The sequence below is a fragment of the Capricornis sumatraensis genome, chromosome 10 (assembly GCF_032405125.1).
Source record: "Capricornis sumatraensis isolate serow.1 chromosome 10, serow.2, whole genome shotgun sequence".
NCBI classification, from domain to species: Eukaryota; Metazoa; Chordata; class Mammalia; order Artiodactyla; family Bovidae; genus Capricornis; species Capricornis sumatraensis.
In genome coordinates, this window is record NC_091078.1 from 2,436,496 (window position 1) to 2,459,540 (window position 23,045).

A 23,045-nucleotide genomic window follows, 5' to 3' on the forward strand; every position below is an offset into this window, starting at 1 on the left:
AAGCTTCCTAAGCATAATGTGTCTATACAAGGTCAGGGCAAGCAAAGATTTTCAAATCTGTAATGTTGCGAGCTTGATGGTTGCAGTCAGCACCTGTGTCCTTCTGAATCCAGAGCGTAAGGTTTTAACCAGCTTATTCAAAGCTTTGTCTCGGAGGGAAACCTGAATCTCTGTGCATGACTCTGACATCTTCTCCTGGCTCAGCCTTACCCCTGACCTCTTCTGTGCCCAGGTTATCTGCCGTTCCTCTGGACAGGATGGCTCCTCTGTTTTCCAAGAGAGAACCTCCTTTTCCCTGCAATGAATTGTGGGTTCTGTTTTCATGCAGTGTGATTCCATCTGGTTCATGTCATCAAAGGTTTTGCTAGACTTGCCTGTGGGGACACACAAATACTCTGCTTAAGGAAAGCGAGTTCCTACAACCCACGGCGGGTAGCGTTGCATCTCTCATGAAGAAAGGGCTGCTCGCCCCGGATGGAGCAATGTCAGCAGCCTTGAATGGGCAGCTCTCTAGTTCACAGCGACACAGTGCGTCCTCCTTCAGCAGTTTGGGGCCACTCATAAATGAAGTAGATTCAATAGCATTTTCAAAAATAACTGGCTCCAATCACACGTTTCTTTGCTGTGGACTTTTTTGGGAGGGGTGGTTAAACCCCCCTTCACATCTAAATTGGCCCCACATGAGGTTTTTTTTTTTCATTTTTCATCAAATTTTATTTTTTCAATTAATTTAATTGGAGAATAATTACTTTGCAATATTGTGATGTTTTTACCATGCATCAGCATGAATCGGCCACAGGTGTACACGTGTCCCCTGCATCTTGAACCTCCTAACCTCCTTCCCGACGCTGTGGACTTTTTGTTTGTTTGTTTGAGCTGGTGTGCTCCTCTGGGACAGAGATCCTTCTTGATTTGCACAGAAAGTAAGTCAGGGCAGTCATATATGCAGTTCAAAATGGATTCTTTGTTTTATGGAAATATCCATAATGCTGTTATTAAATAGCAATTTCCCTGTCCTTTGATAATTTAAGATATGAAAAGACTTAAAATGTTTTAAAGCAAATTTTCCAGAAATGAGTCAATCTGAAGCACCTACAGCAATACACAGTAAAGTAAAGAACTGACTTTGAGTGTACCTCTGCCTGATCAGCAGCTTAGAGTCAAAAATGCCAGGCCTAGCGTCTACAGGTTTTGGTTAATATTAAGATTTATTTTCCCAGTAGGCCAGGATTGACCTCAGTCTCAATTTGGTCGATATTTATCTCTCAGATCAATAAGTCTTGATGGCAGCTGAAACTACAGTCAATAGCTACCTGTTGACTCACACAGGCCTTGGTGGGTAATTTAGAAAATAATTTAGCAACATCTTTTCTTTGGGATCGGGTACCAGTTTAGGTGTTTAATTCTATAACTGCTGCATTTTGCCACAGAGTCCATAACACAGTGTTTCCTGGAGTGGTCGGGGCCACAGAGCTCTCCAGCCCCCCAGCCCCTCTTTCCAGAGTGATGTTGACACATGCTCACCCCAAGAAAGCAACCTGCCCACTCCCTCCACTGACTCATTGGCAAGAAGGAAGAACCTCCGTTTATTGAGCATTTACTATGTATCAGCTCCTCTGTTAGGAGCTTTGCAGGCTCCATCTCCCTCATCTCAACCACACACGCCAACCTCAGCAGACCCTCGGACTCCAGGCAGAAATGACAGGCCTGGGTCCTTGCGTTTTCATCCTCAAAGCTTAACATCTTTTCTTATGCTTCCAAGATAACATGGCATTTTGCAAGAAGTATATATACCAGAGACTAATAGTGGTTTGAAAGAAAAAATGATAGGACTCAAGAAGAAAAAAGAGGTGAGAAAGGCATCTTAGACGTTTTATAATTGAGGTGTCTAAACTGCCTTCCCCTATTTTAACAAAAGAACCAAACACAACAACCTGTTCTCAAAATTAGCTTATGAAGCCGTGCCTTGTCACCAAGGGTCCTTCTGATGGACAGTGTGTTCCTTTTGTCTAACAACCTGGAATACTGACGATGAATCATTATTCCAATATATCAGTGGTTCTTCATCCTTAAGGGGCCAGGATGCACTTTCCCAAAGCTCAAAATGTGCATCCTTCCAGTTGGCGGTGGGGGGATGGACACGGCCTTCAGGGGACCCCTGTTTCCTCCCCATGGTCTTGGGACCCCTGAACTCACTGAGATGATCTGCACACTTCCAGAAAAGGCTGTTGTCGCCTCCTTATTTCAGAAGGAGCAGAGTGCGTTTGATTTCCTTTTCTTGCCCTAGGCCATTTACTGATTCAGAGACCTCGTGGAAGGAGAGTAAGCAGTCTCTGTGATGGGGAGGCGAGACCTCGATAGCAACAGGGACTGTGAGCCGGAGGGTCTGGCTGGCGGCATCCCCAGAACGACTCACAGAGGGTGCAGCCCCGGGGGCTCCTGCCTCAGCGTCACGCCTCCTCACTGAGGCTCCCTTAGTGGGTCACCTCTGTTTCCTCTCTCTAGAACCAAGGCACTCGCCTGTAGCACTCTGTAGCTAGAAAGATCAGACTACCCTTGTTCTCTAAGGAGAAACTATCCCTTGCGAGCAGAAGGCTGAAGACACGGGGGAATCAGGAACGTCAGGGGCTGGATTACAGCAGGTTTCCTCGTGGGTCTCTTGTATCCTGCCTCCCCCTCGGATCCATCTCCTGCACTGGTGCCTGGGGGTCCCTCTCAAGTGCAGCTCCAGCCCTGTCATTTCCCTGCTCGAAACACTCCTGTGGTTCCCCCTCGCCTCCAGGATGAGACGCGGCTTCCTGCGAGCGGCGGCTGTCGCTGGTCTCCCGCTCCACTCCACCACACGCCGCCCTGTGCGGCCCAGGTCCCCTCACTGCTGGCCCCATGCGCTCCGCCCTGCACCTGCTGCCCGGCGCATCCTCCCGCAGGGCCGCCTCTCGCCTCCAGCAGGCAGCTCACACACCACTTTCTTTCCTGAGGCCTCCTGCTCCTCCTGCCCCACTTCTTCACTCATCTGCACTCTCCCCGGCATCGGTGCCACCCTCTATGTCGGGGACTTGCCAGTGCCAACTCTCATGGCACGTTTTAGTTAATCTGTTCTACCTGACTCCGCAAGGCACTGATGCCCTTGTCCCTGGGAGTAAACATGGGTGGCCGGCTGTGACCCCGGCTGACTGCTTTCCGTCTCGGCTGTCACCCGTCCCCAGATGGTGAGGCTGGCTCCGCTCCTCCACCTCCTCAGAGTGTCGCCTGTCTCGGGCCCTCTTCTCCTTGAACACGTCCCCGGGAGGCTCAGCACTCACAGGTGCAACAGCCACCTCTGCAGCGCGTTGGTTTCCTAATCTCAGTCTTCAAGCCAGTTCCACAGTGGTTCTTCTGACCGCTTATGAAACATTCCCCAGGGAGCTCCTCATGTACCCAAACTTAGGCACACAAAATTCATCGCCTTCCCCCGGTCCTGCCCCGCCTAGGATATCCCCGCTGTCCAAACTCTAGGCACCTTCTCCCCCATCTGCATGTCCATTGGTGCCCGAAGGCTGTCTGTGACTTCTCAGGCCCCTGGCTTGTCGTTTCCTCCTCCCCGGCCACAGCTGGCCTCCGTGCCCACCGCCTCCCCATCCATCTGACTTTAGGACCGCACCCCCACCCCCTGAGGGTCCTTCAGCACCTGGCCTCACCTGTATCTCAGCACTTCTCATGCCTGACTCAACTTTCTTCCTCACTAGAACCACATCATGCCTTTTTACAAAGTGACGTTTATGTTTCTCTTACTGTGAAGGCTGTATGTGGTAGACACCTTCACTTCAGTTCAGTTCAGTCGCTCAGTCCTGTCTGACTCTTTGAGACCCCATGAATCGCAGCACGCCAGGCCTCCCTGTCCATCACCAACTCCCAGAGTTCACTCAGACTCGCATCCATCGCATCAGTGATGCCATCCAGCCATCTCATCCTCGGTGGTCCCCTTCTCCTCCTGCCCCCAATCCCTACCAGCATCAGAGTCTTTTCCAATGAGTCAACTCTTCACATGAGGTGGCCAAAGTACTGGAGTTTCAGCTTTAGCATCATTCCTTCCAAAGAAATCCCAGAGTTGATCTCCTTCAGAATGGACTGGTTGGATCTTCTTGCAGTCCAAGGGACTCTCAAGAGTCTTCTCCAACACCACAGTTCAAAAGCATCAATTCTTCAGCGCTCAGCTTTCTTCACAGTCCAACTCTCACATCCATATATGACCACTGGAAAAATAATAGCCTTGACTAGATGGACCTTTGTTGGCAAAGTAATGTCTCTGTTTTTCAATATGCTATCTAGGTTGGTCATAACTTTCCTTACAAGGAGTAAGTGTCTAGATTTCATGGCTGCAGTCTCCATCTGCAGTGATTTTGGAGCCCCCAAAATAAAGTCTGACACTGTTTCCACTCTTTCTCCATCTATTTCCCATGAAGTGATGGGACCGGATGCCATGATCTTCATTTTCTGAATGTTGAGCTTTAAGCCAACTTTTTCACTCTCCTCTTTCACTTTCATCAAGAGGCTTTTTAATTCCTCTTCACTTTCTGCCGTAAGGGTGGTGTCATCTGCATATGTGAGGTTATTGATATTTCTCCTGGCAATCTTGATTCCAGCTTGTGTTTCTTCCAGCCCAGCATTTCTCATGATGTACTCTGCATAGAAGTTAAATAAGCAGGATGACAATATACAGCCTTGACATACTCCTTTTCCTAGTTGGAACCAGTCTGTTGTTCCATGTCCAGTTCTAACTGTTGCTTCCTGACCTGCATACAGATTTCTCAAGAGGCAGGTCAGGTGGTCTGGTGTTCCCATCTCTTTCAGAATTTTCCACAGTTTATTGTGATCCACACAGTCAAAGGCTTTGGCATAGTCAAGAAAGCAGAAATAGATGTTTTTCTGGAACTCTCTTGCTTTTTCCCTGATCCAGCGGATGTTGGCAATTTGATCTCTGGTTCCTCTGCCTTTCTAAAACCAGCTTGACCATCTGCAAGTTCACGGTTCACATATTGCTGAAGCCTGGCTTAGAGGATTTTGAGCATTACTTTACTAGCATGTGAGATGAGTGCAATTGTGCGGTAGTTTGAGCATTCTTTGGCATTGCCTTTCTTTGGGATTGGGATGAAAACAGACCTTTTCTAGTCCTGTGGCCACTGCTGAGTTTTCCAAATTTGCTGGCATATTGAGTGCAGCACTTTCACAGCATCATCTTTCAGGATTTGAAATAGCTCAACTGGAATTCCATCACCTCCACTAGCTTTGTTCGTAGTGATGCTTTCTAAGGCCCACTTGACTTCACATTCCAGGATGTCTGGCTCTAGGTGAGTGATCACACCATCGTGATTATCTTGGTTGTGAAGATCTTTTTTGTATAGTTCTTCCGTGTATTCTTGCCACCTCTTCTTAATATCTTCTGCTTCTGTTAGGTCCATACCATTTCTGTCCTTTATCGAGCCCGTCTTTGCATGAAATGTTCCCTTGGCATCACCAGATGGTCAACCCCGAAATCAGATTGATTATATTCTTTGCAGCCAAAGATGGAGAAGCTCTATACAGTCAACAAAAACAAGACCAGGTGCTGACTGTGGCTCAGATCATGAACTCCTTATTGCCAAATTCAGACTTAAATTGAAGAAAGTAGGGAAAACCACTAGACCATTCAGGTATGACCTAAATCAAATCCCTTATGATTATACAGTGGAAGTGAGAAATAGATTTAAGGGACTAGATCTGATAGATAGAGTGCCTGATGAACTATGGACAGAGGTTCATGACATTGTACAGGAGACAGGGATCAAGACCATCCCCATGGAAAAGAAATGCAAGAAAGAAAAATGGCTGTCTGAGGAGGCCTTACAAATAGCTGTGAAAAGAAGAGAAGCGAAAAGCCAAGGAGAAAAGGAAAGATACAAGCATCTGAATGCAGAGTTCCAAAGAATAGCAAGAAAAGATAGAAAGCCTTCCTCAGCAATCAATGCAAAGAAATAGAGGAAAACAACAGAATGGGAAAGACTAGAGGTGTCTTCAAGAAAATCAGAGACACCAAGGGAACATTTCACGCAAAGATGGGCTCAATAAAGGTAGACACCGTAGACACTGAAAACACTCTTTTAAAGTTTTAAAAAATTGTTAAAATTTTTTTTAATTGTTTAAAAAAATTTTTAAATACACATAATATAAAATTTAGCATCTTAGCCATTTTTAAGTATGCAGTTCAGTGGTGCTAAGTATATTCACATTGTTGACAAACAATTTATTTCCAGAATTCTTTTCATCTTGCAAATGCCTGTACTCATGAAATAATTCTCCACTCTTCCCTTCCCCAGTCCCTGAGAGCTACCCTTCCACTTTCTCTATAAATTTGACCACTCTGGGTACCTCCTATCAATAGAATCATTTGGTATTTATCTTTTTGTGATTGGCTTGTTTTACTTAGTATAATGTCAAGGATCATTTATGTTGCAACGTGTCAAAATTTCCTTCGTTTTTAAAGCTGAATAATATTTTGATTTATGTGTATTTGTTACGTTTTGTTTATCCATTCATCTGTCGATGGACTCTTGGGATGCTGCCGGGTGCTACGATGAACATGGATGTGCATTCTCACCAACGGTGCACAAGGGCTTCCTTTTCTCTGCACCCTTGCCAACACTTGCTTTCTGTGTATTTTTTGTAGCCTTCCTAATGGGTGTGAAGTGGCGTCTCATTGTGGTTTTGAGTTACATTTTCATAATGATTAGTGATGCTGAGCGTCTTTTTCATGTGCTTTGGCCATTTGTATGTCTTCTTTGTAGAGATGTCTGTCAAGTCTTTCCCCATTTTAAAATCAGATTTGTGTGTGTGTGTGTGTAGCTGTTCCTGTATCTATTCTGGATATTAACTCCTTTCATGTATATAATTTGCACATGTTTCCATCCATTCTGTAGGTTGCCTTTGCACTCTGTTGCCTATGTCCTTTAATGCCCAGAGGTTTTAACTTTTGATTAACACTAGTTTTAAAGTCCTAGACAACTTGCCCATCACTGTGTCCTCAGTGGGGGACCCGGGATCTGCAGACTCTATGTGGAGTGAATGAACCGAAGACAAAGATCTGAGACTGCAGCTCTAGGCCCTCAGCGCTCAATGGGAGGTCCAGGGACCAGCAACGTGGGCATCACCTGGGAGCTTGTTGGGGAAATAGCGGCTCAGGCCCCACCCTAGATCTACTGAATTAGGATCTGCAGTTCAACAGGGTCCCAGATGAAGCCGACGCACCTTGAGGTTTAAGAAGTACAGTTCTGCGTAACTTAACAGACAGTAGCCAGCTCTGGTTGGGTTATTGCTGGCAAGACCGAGTCATCACTGGCCTCCTCCAGAAACAGCTATACTAACACTTTAGTAAGACAGGTCAGCCCACTTGGGAGAACGGTGAATTTTCTCATTATCAACAGAGATAATTAAACATGAGAATCTGCTTCTAAATGGTATTGTGACTCTCCCTCATTTCTGAAAACCTTTGCTGGATAGCTCATCCCCATCTCAGCTTGGTGTAGCCCTGTCGTGTGGCCTTCGAGGACCCCTCACAGTCACAGGTAGAGAATTCTGACATGTAGGGAAATGTGTAGCCAAGACCCGTTTGCCTGGGATTCCCTTGGGTTTATAAAGTCTGCAATAAACCTGCCTCCTCTCATGGAATCTGAAAGATCAGAGAACTTAAAACTGCCAGAGGATGAGGTTCATTCCATCATTGTTGAAGGGAACCTGTCTTAGGAGAGGGCCTTCCTTCTGCCCAGTGTCAGCCCAGGACTGAGATGCCAGCTCTGTTCAGTGTTTCCCTGGTGACTGGAAAGAACCCCCCTTCTTCCAGCTTAGTTTTTACTATCCAGAATGTACTTCTAAGACCAAAAAGAGTTTTTCTCTGATCAGTAGCGGAAAAGGGCTTTGAGGCCCATTAGACTCCAGTGATGGAATTCTGAGAAGATTTTAATAATAACCCAAACTCCAGCAAAATTATTTCCAGAGGACATGCATTCAGGTTTCTTGAAGGATGTTTATAATAAGCTGGAGAATTTCTCTTGTTGTCGTTAAGTGTGCTAGCACTGGTTTCAGTTGAATTCTACATGAAAAGGATATATTAACCTGCATAATATATGATCATAATCTCGATTTAAAATTAAAAAGAAGGAAAAGACCCACAACCACATGAACAATATATCGCCCAAAGTAAAAGCCTTGGGAAAAAAACAAAAACTATGCTTGTACCACGCTAGTCCCATTTTTAGAGAGATAAAAATTCTATGCCCCCCTCGGTACACATGCACATCCCATTATTGTCACGGGGAGTTATGTATGTCGACTGGAGGGAAGAGGAGATGCCGGGGCTTCGGAATGGATGAGAGTGGAGGAAACAGAAGTCATTTCATTTCATGGGCTTTCTTCAGTCCGAGCGGGAGGGGTGAGCGGCTGGGTCTTTCACGAATGAGGTGTGATCACCAGGGAGGCAGGATCAGGTGTCTCAGAAGTGGCAGTGGGAAGATCCCGAATTAGGGGCTCAGCCCTGACGCTGGCTTGTCACTTCCCCATAGGCCAGGAGGCTGGTTCTGGTGTCCCTCTGCTGCCTTGCGCTGTCTCCAAACAGCTGCTGGGCTGGAGGCTTCTCAGCTGTATCACAGGCCAGTGGAGGTTGGTCAAGACTCTGATGTTCTTAAGGATGGCCCAAGTGAAGCCATTGCTTTCAGGAGTCTTTTAAGACTGGTAGCACCCTAAGCACTCATGGGGACCTTTTTTCGGGAGACAATGAGAATCCTCTAGAAGTGATACAGAGGGAGACTTTCCCGTTCTGTTCTCGAAGGGTAGTGCAGCTGTGTGCTTTCAGGAGGCAGGTGGCTTCGGGACTGACCACCTCGGAAATGCGTCCCTCCCATTTGCTGCGTCGCGGATTCATTGGAATTGTTTTGCTGTCTCACATTCAGTGTTGACAGGGAGTGTACGAGTTGCTCTAGGGGTTGCAGCGCTGGCCTCTGACAAAGGTGAATAGGCGTCATAGAGGTGAGCTGGGGCCAAGGACAGCCCAGGCTGAAAGCAGGCCTGGAAGTCCAGCAGGGCCAGTCCGCTGAGTGACTCCGCCTGGCCACACAGACCCACCCTGCCTTTGGGGGTCTTGAACCCACTCTGGGGCAGGCCCATCCCTGTGTGTCTATAGGGAATGTCCCTGTGAGAGGCAGCTTGCTTTCCATATCAGCTCAGCTAATTTGCTGCCTTTACTGGGCACTTCACTGTTGGGATCGTTGCACTGCCAGGAATTTTTTTTTAAACTTTTTCATTCTGTTTTATTTTTGTAATCTCATGGAGCAATATCGTTTGTATTCACATTTGATTTTTTTTTTAAAGCCTATTTCATTGAAAACTTCAGTTTTGAATGCAGAACACTTCAGAGTTGTTATTAGAAGATTTTTTCAATCTCAAATAGAGAATACGAGAAATGAAGTACCATCTTGGGGGAAAAAAAGAGAGTAATGAAGCATCATCAACCTACAATATCTGCAGCATCAAGCTGGGCATCCAGAACGCCAGGAAGAAGATCTCCACGTGAAGCTCAGTCAGTGACAAACTAACGGTATATTTAGGGGATTTTGTTTCCCTAGCCACATTCAGTGCTCATTTATTATTATAGTTTCCTAATTGATAAATTCTAGTAAGCACGTGTGCGGCAATAAGACACAGCCCTATGAGTTAAGATTATGGAGCATGCATAGAGAGATGATGAGTGCAAACCGTGAATTCAGGCATAGGTGCCCGTTGCCCATGTTACACATAAACCCAGCCAATAATCTAGCACGCCTGCTGCTGATTTGCGTTTGTGCTTCGTGCGTGCTTTGTGCCTTGTGCGTTGGATGTGACATATGCTGGTGTTGGTAATGGTGTTGGTGCTGCTGGTGACGATGGTGGTGACAAGGATGGTTTTGATAGCAGTGGTACACACACTTCACTTTGATGGCGTATGCCCATGCAGTTACTACCCCAGCGCTTACCGATACAAACACTGAGTAGCTCCTATGTGCCAGGTAGCACGTAGGTCGGCTATCTTTCTAGGAGCTAAGTTGTAGCGGCATGCTCCAGCCCACTCCTGTCTACTAGAGAGAGGAAATCTCTCTGGCATCTTGAGATCAGCCACTGTGGGAGGATTTACATACGTAAGTCAGCAAATGCTACAAATGAATTTTCTTCTTGGGGGGTCAGCTGCTCAGCAGCTTCCCTGCATGTCACGGGGTGCAGAAGTGGATACATTTGACAGAGCCCCTGCTCCCACTGAGCTGAGTGATGTGGTGAGAGGCTGGTTCTTGCACTGGCTTTGGCGCTTGCTAGCTATTGGCCCCAAGCTTGCCATTTCTTGTGAAATAAGGATGGCAGTGAGAGGACTTTATGCAAAGAGCTGTTGGTGCGCTAAGTAAACACAAGGTGCCATCGTTGCGTTCCAGTGTGAGAAGACAGAGGATGCACAGTGTACAGTGTACAGATGATGTACAGGACCCTCAAATGTACAGCGCTTCGTAGTGCCGAGGGGTGATATGCGCTCTGCAGAGCGAGAGAGCAGGGTAGGGACAAGCAGGGACGTGTTTGATGGGGTGGGGGCTGCCTTGGAGCGAAGACCTGATAAAGTGAGGAAGCAAGCCGCACTGCCGTGTGGGGAAAGAACATTCCAAGCGGAGAGCATAGCCCAGGCAAAGGCCCCACACAGGAGTGCTGCCCAGGTGTGTCCAAGAAACACAAGGAGACCAGCATGGCTGGAGCGCTGGTCAGCATGGGGGACATATGATGTGAGCTGGGGACAGAGGAGTCCCAGCGCAAGATCCGGAAGGATGAGGATCTTGAAAAGGACACTGGATTTTATTCCAAGTATGAAGAGAAACAACGGGGAATTTTGTGCAGAGCAGTGACTGGATGGTCCAACTTTTTAGAACGACTATCCGTCCCACTATTAGAAAATTTCCTGATTTTTTTCTGGGCAATTGTCTGGGCTCCAGTGGCATCCAGCAGTATCTGGTACATGATGTTTTCCAAATAATCTCTGACTATCTTCTTTTCTCTGCTCCTAAATATTTCAAAGGGACCAATTGTTAAAGCAACACTTGTTCATTTCTATGATAAAAATTATAGTCAGAAGAATAACTGAGCACTTGTGTAGCATTTGCTGTTTAGCTGCCAGGTAATTTTCTAAGTACATTACATTTATTAATGCATTTAATCCTCAAACTAACCCTGTGGGATAGGTACTAGTATGGGTCCCACTTTACAGATAAAGAAACAGAGGTATAGAAAGGTTACGCAACTTACCCAAGGTCAGACAGACAGTAAATAAGTCAGTCTCTTAAGTATCACCAGGCAGACCCTTGCTCGAACCGATGAATCCAAGTGGTAAAGATTGAAGTTGATTAGAAGATTGGGATGCAAGAGTGAAGATTTTTAAAGTGGACTTCTATATGGAAGTAGGTAACCAAACACTCTCTTATTCAAAGCATAAGCGTTCTCTTGACTAATACTGCCAGGAAAAGTACTTTTGGAAGACAGCTGGGAAAACATGCATCTGGGGTCCATGGGGAAGAGAAAGTGAGTGACTGTATTAGATCATGGAGCTCTCACTGCGACACTGTGAGAAGGGTCATGTATCAGGACCCTCCCCAAGAGCGTTGTCCATAATTACATTTTAGCTTCCAAAACATATGTTGGTGAAATCTAGAGATATCCATCTGTCTGATGACTCATAAGCCTTGGGCCTTTCAGGGCAGAGCTTCGTCACCCTCTAAAGCCTGTCCTCAGAGCAATTAGCCAGGGGCATGTGACTTTCCATCATGTCAGATTCATTCATGGAATGCACTTTGCTAAACATCCTTTGAATTCTCTAGACTCAGGAGCATGATGTGAATTTGCTCTGCTCATGGTCTCTGAATGACTTCATCCAACCCAAGGTGCCAACACACCTGGATAAGACCTTGAAACCTTTATCTCCATCCAAGGCTTCTCTGCTGAGTTACAGAGGCTTTCTAATCCTTCCAGAGTCCTACATAACACTGGGGATTGACCGTTAGTCACTGGGTAACCATGAGGAGGGAAAGCCAGGTGTGAGGTAGGACTCTGCAAGGCTTATAGATGGCTGGAACAAGGGAAGTGGGCTCAGAGAGCTCCGCCGTCTCCACGCAGAGCAGTGGAGAGTCCTGTCCTCTAGGTTCAGCTTGTCACGGTGTGCCTAGGTCTGCAGTCACGGCTGCCTGCTGGGCTTGGGAGTGCAGCTGGATGCCAGCCCCAGCTAAGGAGGAGGCTGCTACAGGCAGAGGTCCCAGTGTGCCGCTGACCTCAGCTCCGAGGAGATGGTGAGTTCAGCCCTGGCGTGTGGTTCTAGCTGCAGGGTACCTCGGAAAACTGCATATTCCTACCTGTTCAGTGGGCACCTCTAATCAAGTCTGTTGTCACCCCACATGCTGCCTGGTCAAAGCAGAGCCTGTACCCTTTTCATCCTCTTCCCGTACTGGTCAGAGGCACACTTGCTCCTTTCTTGGGGGCTAAGAGTCCTTTGGGGGTAAGACTGTGGAGAGAGACAAGGCGTCGCCTGAAGGGATTCCAATGAGATTCCCCTCCTCATCCGTCATCCTCCGATTGGTGTCAGCCCCACGTGTCTGCCCTCAGAGCCTCTGTCCCCCCACACTAAGCCAGGCCTGGAATGAGCATGGGGGTGGGCAGCTCTCCCTGCCCCATTTCCCCTTTATCTGGGGCTCACCTGCCCACGAGCAGTGCAGGCCTGTTCTGAAAACACGCTCTCCAGAGATTCGTACCAGCAAAGCTTCCCTGTTGTCTTGGAAGGTCACTCTTCCCCTTTGGGATCTCAGGGTCTGCTGTCTGCCCGGCTGGCTTGCCTGGGTGCAGTGCGTCCACGTCAGAGTCCTAGTCGCTGCTGCTGACCCTGCATTTGCAAGGTCAGGGGACTGCTCCTGAGCAGAGGGTGGATCCCAGGCAGGACCGCCTGTCTCTGAGTCCAGGCTCTGCCTAGCAACGGCTGCAGGGCCTGGAGCCATGAATTGCCTTTCAGAGCCTGTTTGCTCCTCTGTGAAGTGGCCGTGAGCACTGGCCCCAGCTCCCAGGACTGATATGTGGGGAGTGAGTGAATTAATGAAGATCAGTTAACGGTCTCTGAGTTCTGTCTCAGAAGGACCACTTCTCAAACCCCGCTGTCTGTTGCCTCTCAAAGTCACTTCTGGATTGTGTCCTTTGTACCATCATTTAACATATCTGTCTTGGAAATGTGTTTATTTTGTTCATTTTGAGCCTTTATTTTCATTTAATGTGCACACCAGGGAACTCTACTTTTTCCTTCCATAATATGTTCAACTATAAATAAATAGGCCATTTGACAGACCCGTGGAACTCAAAATTAAGTCAAGTTCATTTCCAAGGCAAGTTGATTCTTACAGAACATTTAAGGAGTTGGGACCTACAAGTTTCCACTAAAGGCTTTCCATCGAATAGAGCTTCTCTGAATGCGCAGCCCCTCCCCCCGCCGAGTGCCCATAGCTGCGCATGTGTGGATGTTAGGAGGGCAGCGTTTGTTTTACCAGGTACTCCTCTGTTGAATAAAAAATGAGCACTTATCTCAAAAGGGGAAGAGGAAGTCTGCCCTCGATAATATGGGTAATATGTAATTCTCTCTTGGGTAAATAGACTCCTGATCGTGCAGCTCGGTAGAACGGCAATCACATTTGTAAACTCCGAGGTGACGTCAGCGTAAACATCCCATGTCCTGGTTATTGATCTGTATCTGCTATAATGGAATTACCCAATTGAACTTCTGACACTGGAGAACTTGCAGTGGCTGCAACTGCATTTTTCTTTTATTCCTGAAACTTAATTCAACTTGCACATCCATCCATCTGATCTCTATGAAAAGGTGTTGTTTTGCAGGAGTCTGCATAGAATGTTAAACCTCTCTCTTTCCTGGTAGGAAAGTTATTTCTTGGCTTAATTCCCGGAAAACATGCCTACAAAATGAAGCACTTAGAAACTTCCAATGAGGAGCTTGAAGTGAGGTGTGTTTCCAAGAGGTACACCACTTCTGAATTCTTTGAAGCTGACTTTTCTGGTGTTAGCTTTAGCCAGTAAATCCTTCCCCATTGACGTATGTTCCATAATCATCGCTCTAAAACTGAGGGTAAGTGGGGCTTAAATGAAAACTGGGAGATCCAGCCTGGAGGCTGTCGTCTGCTGTAGCAGCGTCTCACCACTGGCAGAAAGGAAAGGCAGGGGCTGGGAGACATGGCATTCCAAACTCTGATGCTTGCAGACTCACTTGGTTACACCTGGAGTCCAGAAGATTCCATTACTATATTTGAAAACTGGTCTGTGTGATCATCCTTTCCCAGTTCTTCTGAGGGGATGTCGTGTAGTGTGGGAGTTTACTTGGGCACAGCATCAGTGAGAATTTGAGTGCAAGTCTGGAACTGCTGAGTCCCCTGGGGACAGTGAGAAGGTAATTACTGGACCACCAGCATCTACTTGAATGGCTAAAATAAAAAGTGCCGGCAATACCAAGTGCCGTCATGTCTGCAGAGCAGTGAAAGCTCTCAGTGTTGCTGGAGGGAGGCAAGGATGGTGTGGACACTCTGAGTGGATAGTCTGGCAGTTTCTTTTGAAGTTAAACATACTTTCCATACAACCCAGCAACCCTATTCCTGGGTGTTTACCCTAGAGTAATGAAAATCTCCCACACAAACCTACAATGAATATTTATAGCAACTCCGTTCATAATCACCGAAAACTTAGAATGACTCAGATGTCCTTCAGCAGGTGAACGGATAAGCAAAATGTGGCACGTGACACAGCGTGGAATGCTTAGTAATCCAAAGGAGCAAACTGTTGATACGTGCAGCCACCTGGATGGCACACGAGGGAATTATTCTGAGAGAAGAATGCTGGCCCCACAAGGTTACATACCATATGATGCCTTTCACATGACATGCTTTAAGAGAGAAAGCCTCAGTGACAGCACACAGGTCAGGGCTGCCGGAGGGTCTTGTTAGAGGGAGGACGGGACTGCAGAGGTAACATGAAGGCATGTGATGGGACTGTCCTGAGCCCTGTGGGGGCAGTGGGCCCAGAAACCTGTTCTTGTGTTTGGATGCATGCAATGATCCATTAGGAAGTCACTTTTACCACATGTCTTTTAAGAAAATTAACTTAAGAAAGAAAGAAAGCGAAGCCACTCAGCCGTGTCCAATTCTTTGCGACCCCTTGGACTGTAGCCTTCCAGGCTCCTCTGTCTATGGGATTTTCCAGGCAAGAATACTGGCTGCTGCTGCTGCTGCTGCTGCTGCTAAGTTGCTTCAGTTGTGTCCAACTCTGTGCGACCCCGTAGACGGCAGCCCACCAGGCTCCCCCGTCCTTGGGATTCTCCAGGCAAGAATACTGGAGTGGGTTGCCATTTCCTTCTCCAGGAGATCTTCCCAACCCAGGGATTGAACCCAGGTCTCCCACATTGTAGGCAGATGCTTTACCATATGAGCCACCAGGGAAGTCTCTAAATTAAGAAGTGAAACAAAATTCTTGGTGTCCCTGGAAGACATAGTAGGAGGTGAGAATAGATGTTTAACCCGAGCTCAGGGGGTGCACCATGCCCGGGTGAACCTGTGGGGTGGAGGGGCCGGAGGTGCCACCCGCATTGGAGAGCATAGCTGCGGGGCATGGCTAGAAAGATTTAAGTATATATGCACATAAACAAATTAATAAAAATGTATGATAAAAATCTCCTCATCCTTTGGCCAGGGAGCAGTTTGCCCCTGTTCCCATGCTCTGCAGTCAGCTACTGGGTGACGGCATCAGGGCCACACTCCTCACCTCCTCCCCATGAACACGTTCACTGAACTGAGAAAATTTCCTTTCATTCTTGCCTTCCTTGGGTGCCCTGACACGTGTCTACATCTGAGCCGCCATCCCTCCTGCTCATAGAATTCCGCTCCAGACCAGGGGAGTGGGCTCTTCATGACTGGGAGGAAATGGATGAAAAGTGAGATTGAGGACACATAAAAGAAAGGGGTTCAGAACCTACAAGACACCAAGCAGTTGACACAAATACCAGGCCTCTGTTGGAGGAATAGAAGGAGGAATGGGCTAAGGGCCTTTCAGGCCTGGAGAAAGGAAAAAGAAAGTAAAACCAAACAGTCCTGGGAAAGAGGCCCGTTGCTTCTCACATGTTTAGAAGGTTCTGGGGCTTCTTCTAAGGGACCCTACCAGGACTTCCGGCTGTGGGTCCCCAGCCCCCTCCTGTTTCTGGGAAACGCAGCAAGGGCAGACCCAGGTGTCAGGCTCACGTCTGCGGCCTGGAAGTCCTGCCTCCACACTTTGTGTTTTCAAGTGCAGGCGAGAGCTGCTGTCGGGGTGTTTGTTTAAGTTTGTTTTCTTGAGTGCTGATGTCCCATGTACCTTCTGCACCCCCAGGACTAGGACAGGGCTTGAAGAGGGCCATTTGAGGGCCAGAAGCTGTCAGGGAGCTAACTGAAGTGTGTCTTGATTCACTTTCAGAGACCCACTCACTGCACTCCAGTTCTTGAATTGCCATACACATTAGGAGTACTTCTTTCTCTTACATCTAAACACTTTCGTGTTGGCAAGAGATCACCTGAAATGCAGGTGGGGCCCGATAGCAGGCCCCTCACCCTGGCTCTGCGCCACTGCGGTTGCCCCCTTAACCTTGACCTTCTGCTCCCAGCTCTGCAGTCTTCCCTGTTGTTGCTGTTTGTTGTTTTAGTCACTAAGTCAAGTCTGACTCTCTGTGACCCCATGGACTGTAGCCCACCAGGCTCCTCTGTCCCTGGGATTCTCCAGGCAAGAATACTGGAGCAGGTTGCCATTTCCTTCCCCAGGGGATCTTCCTGACCCAGGGATCGAACCTGCATCTCCTGCACTGGCAGGCAGATTCCTTACCACTGAGCCAACAGGGAAGCTGAGTCTTACCTCCTCTCACTGATATGCCAGTATCATTCTCTAAGCTACTTCTTAATGCACCTCAGCCTTCCCCTAAAGCATCAGTGCAGAGAAAGGTAGCTGAGTGAAAACTGGTGAGAAGAACCTTTTTAGTGGTGGTAAGAAATTTATTTCTAGCTAAACAAGCTGGGAAATGTCATTAAGCACATGGTTGATGGGGATAGCCAAGGATGCATGCCAGAAAAACAATAGGTTCTTTAAAGGTGCCAAGGACTGGTATTATGCATCTCCTGTTGGAGACTGTATACGCGCCCCGATTCAGAGCCTCTTGTGTGCTGCCTCACATCTTCAACCAAATCATTATATTCCAGAAATATGCATGAGGGAAATGATCCAGCACATTTTACGGTGGGGTGCTGCTTGTAGCAGTAATTGAGGTACCTTTCCACTTATGAAAGTCCTAATTTCATTTGTTTTTATTGCTTTTCTGGATGCAATTATTTATTTAGTGTGCTTTGGCTTTATTAAATTATGTTTACTATAGGAACATCATAAAAATGTATGAAAACAACACGTCAGCCCAGCCAGCCTGGTGACCTGTATTGAGAAAGCTAGTGTTATTTTTCATATCCAAACATAATGGAATAACTTAAGAATGAACAGATACTCTATGCCAGAAAACAATGCCGTTTCAGAGTAATGTAATAAAACACCTGGACAATACGATTTCATAAATCTTGGTTCTAAAATTTACATGAGTTGGGTTTTGTGTGCTTATTTGAGGACGCATGACATTTCTAAAGGGAATCATTATAATGTGAAATGTAACTAAACCGAAAGACAGGAGGTAAATGGCATTTTTGTAGGCTGGTGAGATGTGAGTGACTAAGAAGAACTGTAAAGATTTTTGGCATAGCAGGACAAGCAGGAGGCTCTGATCCATGTAACTGTCCTTAGCACTGAAATTTAAAAAGAGCCAAATAAGGCCGCCTGGTGGTGCCCCTCGCTAGTAGGTGCCGCCTGTCGGCAGCTCTTCACATCCTCCTTCCGGTGCCTTAGTGCGGTGCTCCATCTCGAAAGAAAAGAGTTCCGCTTTTGGCGCACATTTTAAGAGACTTAACGTGGATGTGTACGGTTTATTTGTCCTGAATTTTGGTGAGTTAATCGAGGCATAGCACAGAAAAATGGAAATAGAACTATGACAACCCAACGAAAACCAAAAACTGAAAGCAGAGGTGCGTGAGTGACAGTGAGCTGTCTCTTACAGCTATACATCAGTGGCTAACTCTTACTTTTCTGATTGCGAATTAAAATTAATCTGCTGTTAAATAATGTACCATCTACAAGAGTCAACAAATATATACCAAAAAGGGTGAGTCTCTCCCCAACCACATGGTTTACTTCCCCAGAGGGAACCTTGAAGACCAAGTTCTTGATTTCCAGGTGAATTTCAAGGGTTTTCTGAGCACATAAAATATATACACGTGTATTTACTCCCATACACACAGATTTACACGATGGTAAAACACACAGTAGTCATATGGCTTCATCATCCTTTTTAAAGACTGTGCCGAGTGCTTCATTAAGAATGCATCGGACTGCTGCTGATGTCCACTGAAGTGTTTCCCGTTTTCCGCTTGTACCAATAACGTTTCCACCAACAACATACAAGAGGACTTGTTTCTTGCTGTTTCTTTTCGAAAACTTTTAGCTTGTCAGCTTGAAAGACAAACACTGATGTCTAAGTGATTCTGAATCATTCTTGTCTTATTTTGAGAGAGGTGGAGTCTCATTTAATACGTGTGAGAACCTTTGTATTTCCCTTCCTGTGAAGTCTCTGATCCTGTCTCTTAGTCTTTGCTTAATTTTCTGATGGACTGTTGGCCATTATTGTTATTCAGTTGTAAGACCCTTTGATCTGAGTTGTGAATGTTTTGCTCATTTTTTTCAATTGTCTTTTGACTTTATTTAGAGAATATTCTGCAATACATTGCGTGGAAATCTACATGTCATTTTTCTGTTGCTCCTGGGTTTTGTGTAAGACTTTAAAACACATGTTTTAAATTGGTGAGATTTAAAGAAATGATTTTTCAATAATTTAATAATTTTTAAAATAATTGCTGAGATTATTTTTTAAAAATTTCCCCACACAGTCTTCTAGCACTTTTGAGTTTATTTTCCATGTTAAAATGTAAAATTTTTGATTTATCTGGAATTTGTCTAATGTAAAGAATGATGTGAACAATATGACTTTTTTCAGTTGGCCACCCAAGTATCCCAACACCATTTACTGAAAAATAATATTTGGGTTAATTTATGCATGTTTTCATCAATCCCATTGATGTCTATTCATTTGTTGGTATCACAGAGTTTTAATTATAGTAGCTTTATATTTTTAATGACACTGGAGTTGGATCACAAATTATTCTTTATTTTAATAATTTTCCTTAATTATGTTAAGAAAGAAATCTATGACTATATTATATTATCAAAAATTATTTTTAACAAAAATTTTTAAATTTTAAATGCCTTTCCAGTATCTAGGGATAACCATATGGTTTTTCTCCGTATTACTGTTATGAATTATATTAACAGATTTTTCTAACACTGAACCATTCATTCCATTCATTTATTTATTCCATTTATTCTACTCCTAGAATAAGACCCATTTGAGCACGATCATCTTTGAGTGTGCTTGTTTGGTGCTGAGTAAATCTGATTTATGCTAACTTACACGCTAATAGATGAGACTGTTCTAAAGTACGTGGCGTTTTTCCTGTCTTGTAATGCTCTGAATCAGTCTAATTATATTGGGAGTGTCTGCCCCTCGCAGGGGTTTCTCTGGAAGCTCTCCTCCTGTGCTGCCTGCTCTTGACGGCATTTCTCTCTTCTTCCTTTCTTCCTCTGTTCCTTCCTTTCTTTTCATTGATGGAATGAGTACCTTCACGTGCCAGAGTTTATAATTTACATTTTTCTAGAATATCCCTCACTTTATCTTGTATTCAAGGTTTTTGCACTTCCCATTCCATTCATTTCTGCCCTTTCCCTTCCTGTCTTGATTAAGTTTTTGTTTGTTTCACTGGTGTTTTTTAAGCTCAGACTTTTGGATATTTTTATTTATTCTCTGATTTTTCCATCTTCTGACTTATATGTCTAGTGTTAATTTTTTTTTGGTTCTTCCTCCTGCTTTTGTTTATTCTGGTTTTTTTTTTCTAACTTCTTAAATTGGGTGTTTGATCCATTTCATCCCTATTGTTTGATATAAACAGTTAACGTTGCGACTTTTCTCCAAGCACTACATTCTCAGGCTCTGGCATGTAATATTTATGTTCTTTGCCATTATTTTCATCATGTGCTGAAATTTTAGTTTTAATAGATTAAGTCCCTTAAAATTTCTAGGTGACAGCATTCCAGTTTTGTCATTAATCTCTAGGACTTCCTGTCTGCCTCTGTTTTATTCTTTCCAGCAGAGACTGTCTGTCACATTACTTTTACTCTGGAATTAAAGTTGACTTTGTGGGCTCACGTTGAATCATTTTTTGTAACTGTTCTATGACAACTTAAATCATATGATGTTTCATGCAGGACACCGTGTTCTATATAAGATGACAAGATGTAGCTTTAGGTTATTTAAGTTCTGCTGCTGCTGCGTCGCTTCAGTCGTGTCCGACTCTGCGACCCCATAGACGGCAGCCCACCAGGCTCCCCCATCCCTGGGATTCTCCAGGCAAGAACACTGGAGTGGGTTGCCATTTCCTTCTCCAATGCATGAAAGTGAAAAGTGAAAGTGAAGTCGCTCAGTCGTGTCCGACTCTTAGCGACCCCCATAGACTGCAGCCCACCAGGTTCCTCCGTCCATGGGATTCTCCAGGCAAGAGTACTGGAGTGGGGTGCCATTGCCTTCTCCGTATTTAAGTTTTACATATGCCTTAAAATTTTTTGTCCGTTTATTTCCCTTTGAATCCCCAAAGTGCTATGGAAATACATGCCTGACGAATGGATGTGTGATGCTGAGCTCCCTGTGGTAGCCTCCAATTGTGTTGTGTTTTGTCTTATAGCCAAAGATTGCCGAGGAGAACTTGACCTACGCTGAGCTGGAGCTGATCAAGCCCCACCGGGCAGCCAAGGGCATCCCCACCAGCACAGTCTATGCGCAGATCCTCTTCGAGGAGAACAAGCTGTAACTCTGCATCCTATTTAATCTCTGCCACTCCAGTTATTTATGAAACTGTGGATACAAAGTCCTTACTTTTGTATTCTCACTCGTGCCTTCTGCACGGTGGGAGCCCCTTTCCAGCGGCATCTCAGGTGCCTTCAGAGAGGTGTGAGGCTCCTTTCTGTGAAGAGCAGGGGCTGCAGCCCTTTGGATAAATCTCCCAGGACAAGATTTTCTGGGTCTGAGCCCTGAAGGGTGAGGACTCTGATTCTGAGACCATTCAAGAGGATTTTCTGCTGAGCCAAACCCCTTTATGTTTTTTTTTTCTTCTTTATCTGTTGTTTTTTTTTTTTAATCTGAATTTTAATCTTCTACCTTTCCTGTATTTGTGATATCAAGCTCATAGTATATAGCTAGAGGAAATACCATTATGGGCCCAAGTGTGAGATGGTAGAGGTCCACTAATTGGTTTTCAAAGGATCAGATAACATTGCCAGGACACCCAGAGCAGCATAAAGTGCTTATTGTGAGCAGTCATTCAATATAGCATCTCTTGTTTTAAATAGATGCCCTGACCCTGCTGACTCAAGGGCAGAGAGACAGCTTGTGGGGCAGTCTGAGGCCTAAGCTGACAATGAGCTGTCTGGATACCCCAGTGCCCATTTCCCCACCCGTTATTGTCCCCAGCCACAGGACAAGTAGAACATTGTTCATTCTGAAGTGCTTCCACCCCTTGGGCAGGGGGGCTTATTCCTGTATAGAGACTATTCTCCAAGAAGTTCTCACTTACCGTTTCCCGAAAGGAGCAGGGTGGTGTGCTTTTGGTTGACAGAATGGAAGAAGGGGGCCTCCTGGAAGTGTGCCAAGGTTACTAACTCTAATTGAACATCCATTCCTGTAAGAGCAAAGTCTTCTGACTGCTTCCCTAATGGTAGGAGAGTAGGAAGTATAAGCCAGGCTGGAAAAACGTGTCCTGGACAGCCCCTCACACCCTCCCGCCGTGCTGGCCCACTACAACGTGCCTTGCTGACTCAACTTTGCATGTTAATTCGAATGGACTTGAGTGGGAGAGACGCAGGGAAGCCTGGCAAACAGATCTATGAGAAAGTTGCTCTGTGGACCTGTAAGACGTCCATGACCTCACCGTTCTGGAACAGGCCAGGCTATCAGCTGTGTTGTTAAGGACATTTACTGTGTGAGTGTACTATGGGTGGGTTTTCACTGCACACTACAGAAATTGTTTGGCTTTGTAATGGACCATGTATATATGTTAAATTATATATTTTAAACACAATCTGAATGTGAGTTGTGCCCCTCTGTACAGCCATGTGAACTTGGTTGAGGTTCTTATCCCCTACTAATCTCAGACTCTCTATTTATACAAAGGTGAGTTAACCTCTCATAGAATTCTTATAATGGGATAATGACTTGGAAGATTCTGGATGCTAGAAATTGCTACACAAGTACACTATGTTAACATGCATGCTAAAACCAGTCCATATTTTTAAAATGAAGTGCCTTTACTATTTAAAGCTCTCATTGTGTTAACTTTAAAAAGTAAATATTTGTCCATGACCTCAGCTCTATGGTAACTTTCCCAAAGCCCCAGGATGGCTTATGAGTGCCTCTCGTGGTTTCCTGGAAAGGACCCAAGTCAGGAGCAGGTGACGATTTTCCAGAAGCAAAAGTATCCTGACTTTACGAAAAGGAAGCTATCCTCCGCTGCCTGTGCCTGCATCTCATACTCTCCTTCTTGCCAAGTTTCCAAGGTAGTGAGGAAGCTATGCAGTTTTTGAAGAAGAACTCACTAGAACTTTCCAGACAGGAGGACATCGTTTAGAACAAGAGAATATACGGTCAGTACATCTCTCCTATCACAGTATCCTAGGCATCCCGTCATGTTTTATCATGGCACTCTTCAGCAGAACAGTTACATGGT

General features: G+C 45.6%; 1 protein-coding gene across 1 annotated transcript in view; it reads left to right on the forward strand.

Moving 5' to 3' along the window:
* Window positions 1–22,349, forward strand: part of VSTM4 (V-set and transmembrane domain containing 4) — a 79,555-nt gene extending 57,206 nt beyond the window's left edge. Inside the window, exon 8 of the mRNA XM_068982569.1 lies at window positions 21,009–22,349. Coding sequence (XP_068838670.1) covers window positions 21,009–21,134 — 126 coding nt within the window. The 3' untranslated portion in view covers window positions 21,135–22,349. The remainder of the gene's footprint in view (window positions 1–21,008) is intronic.
* The last annotated feature ends 696 nt before the right edge of the window (window positions 22,350–23,045 follow it).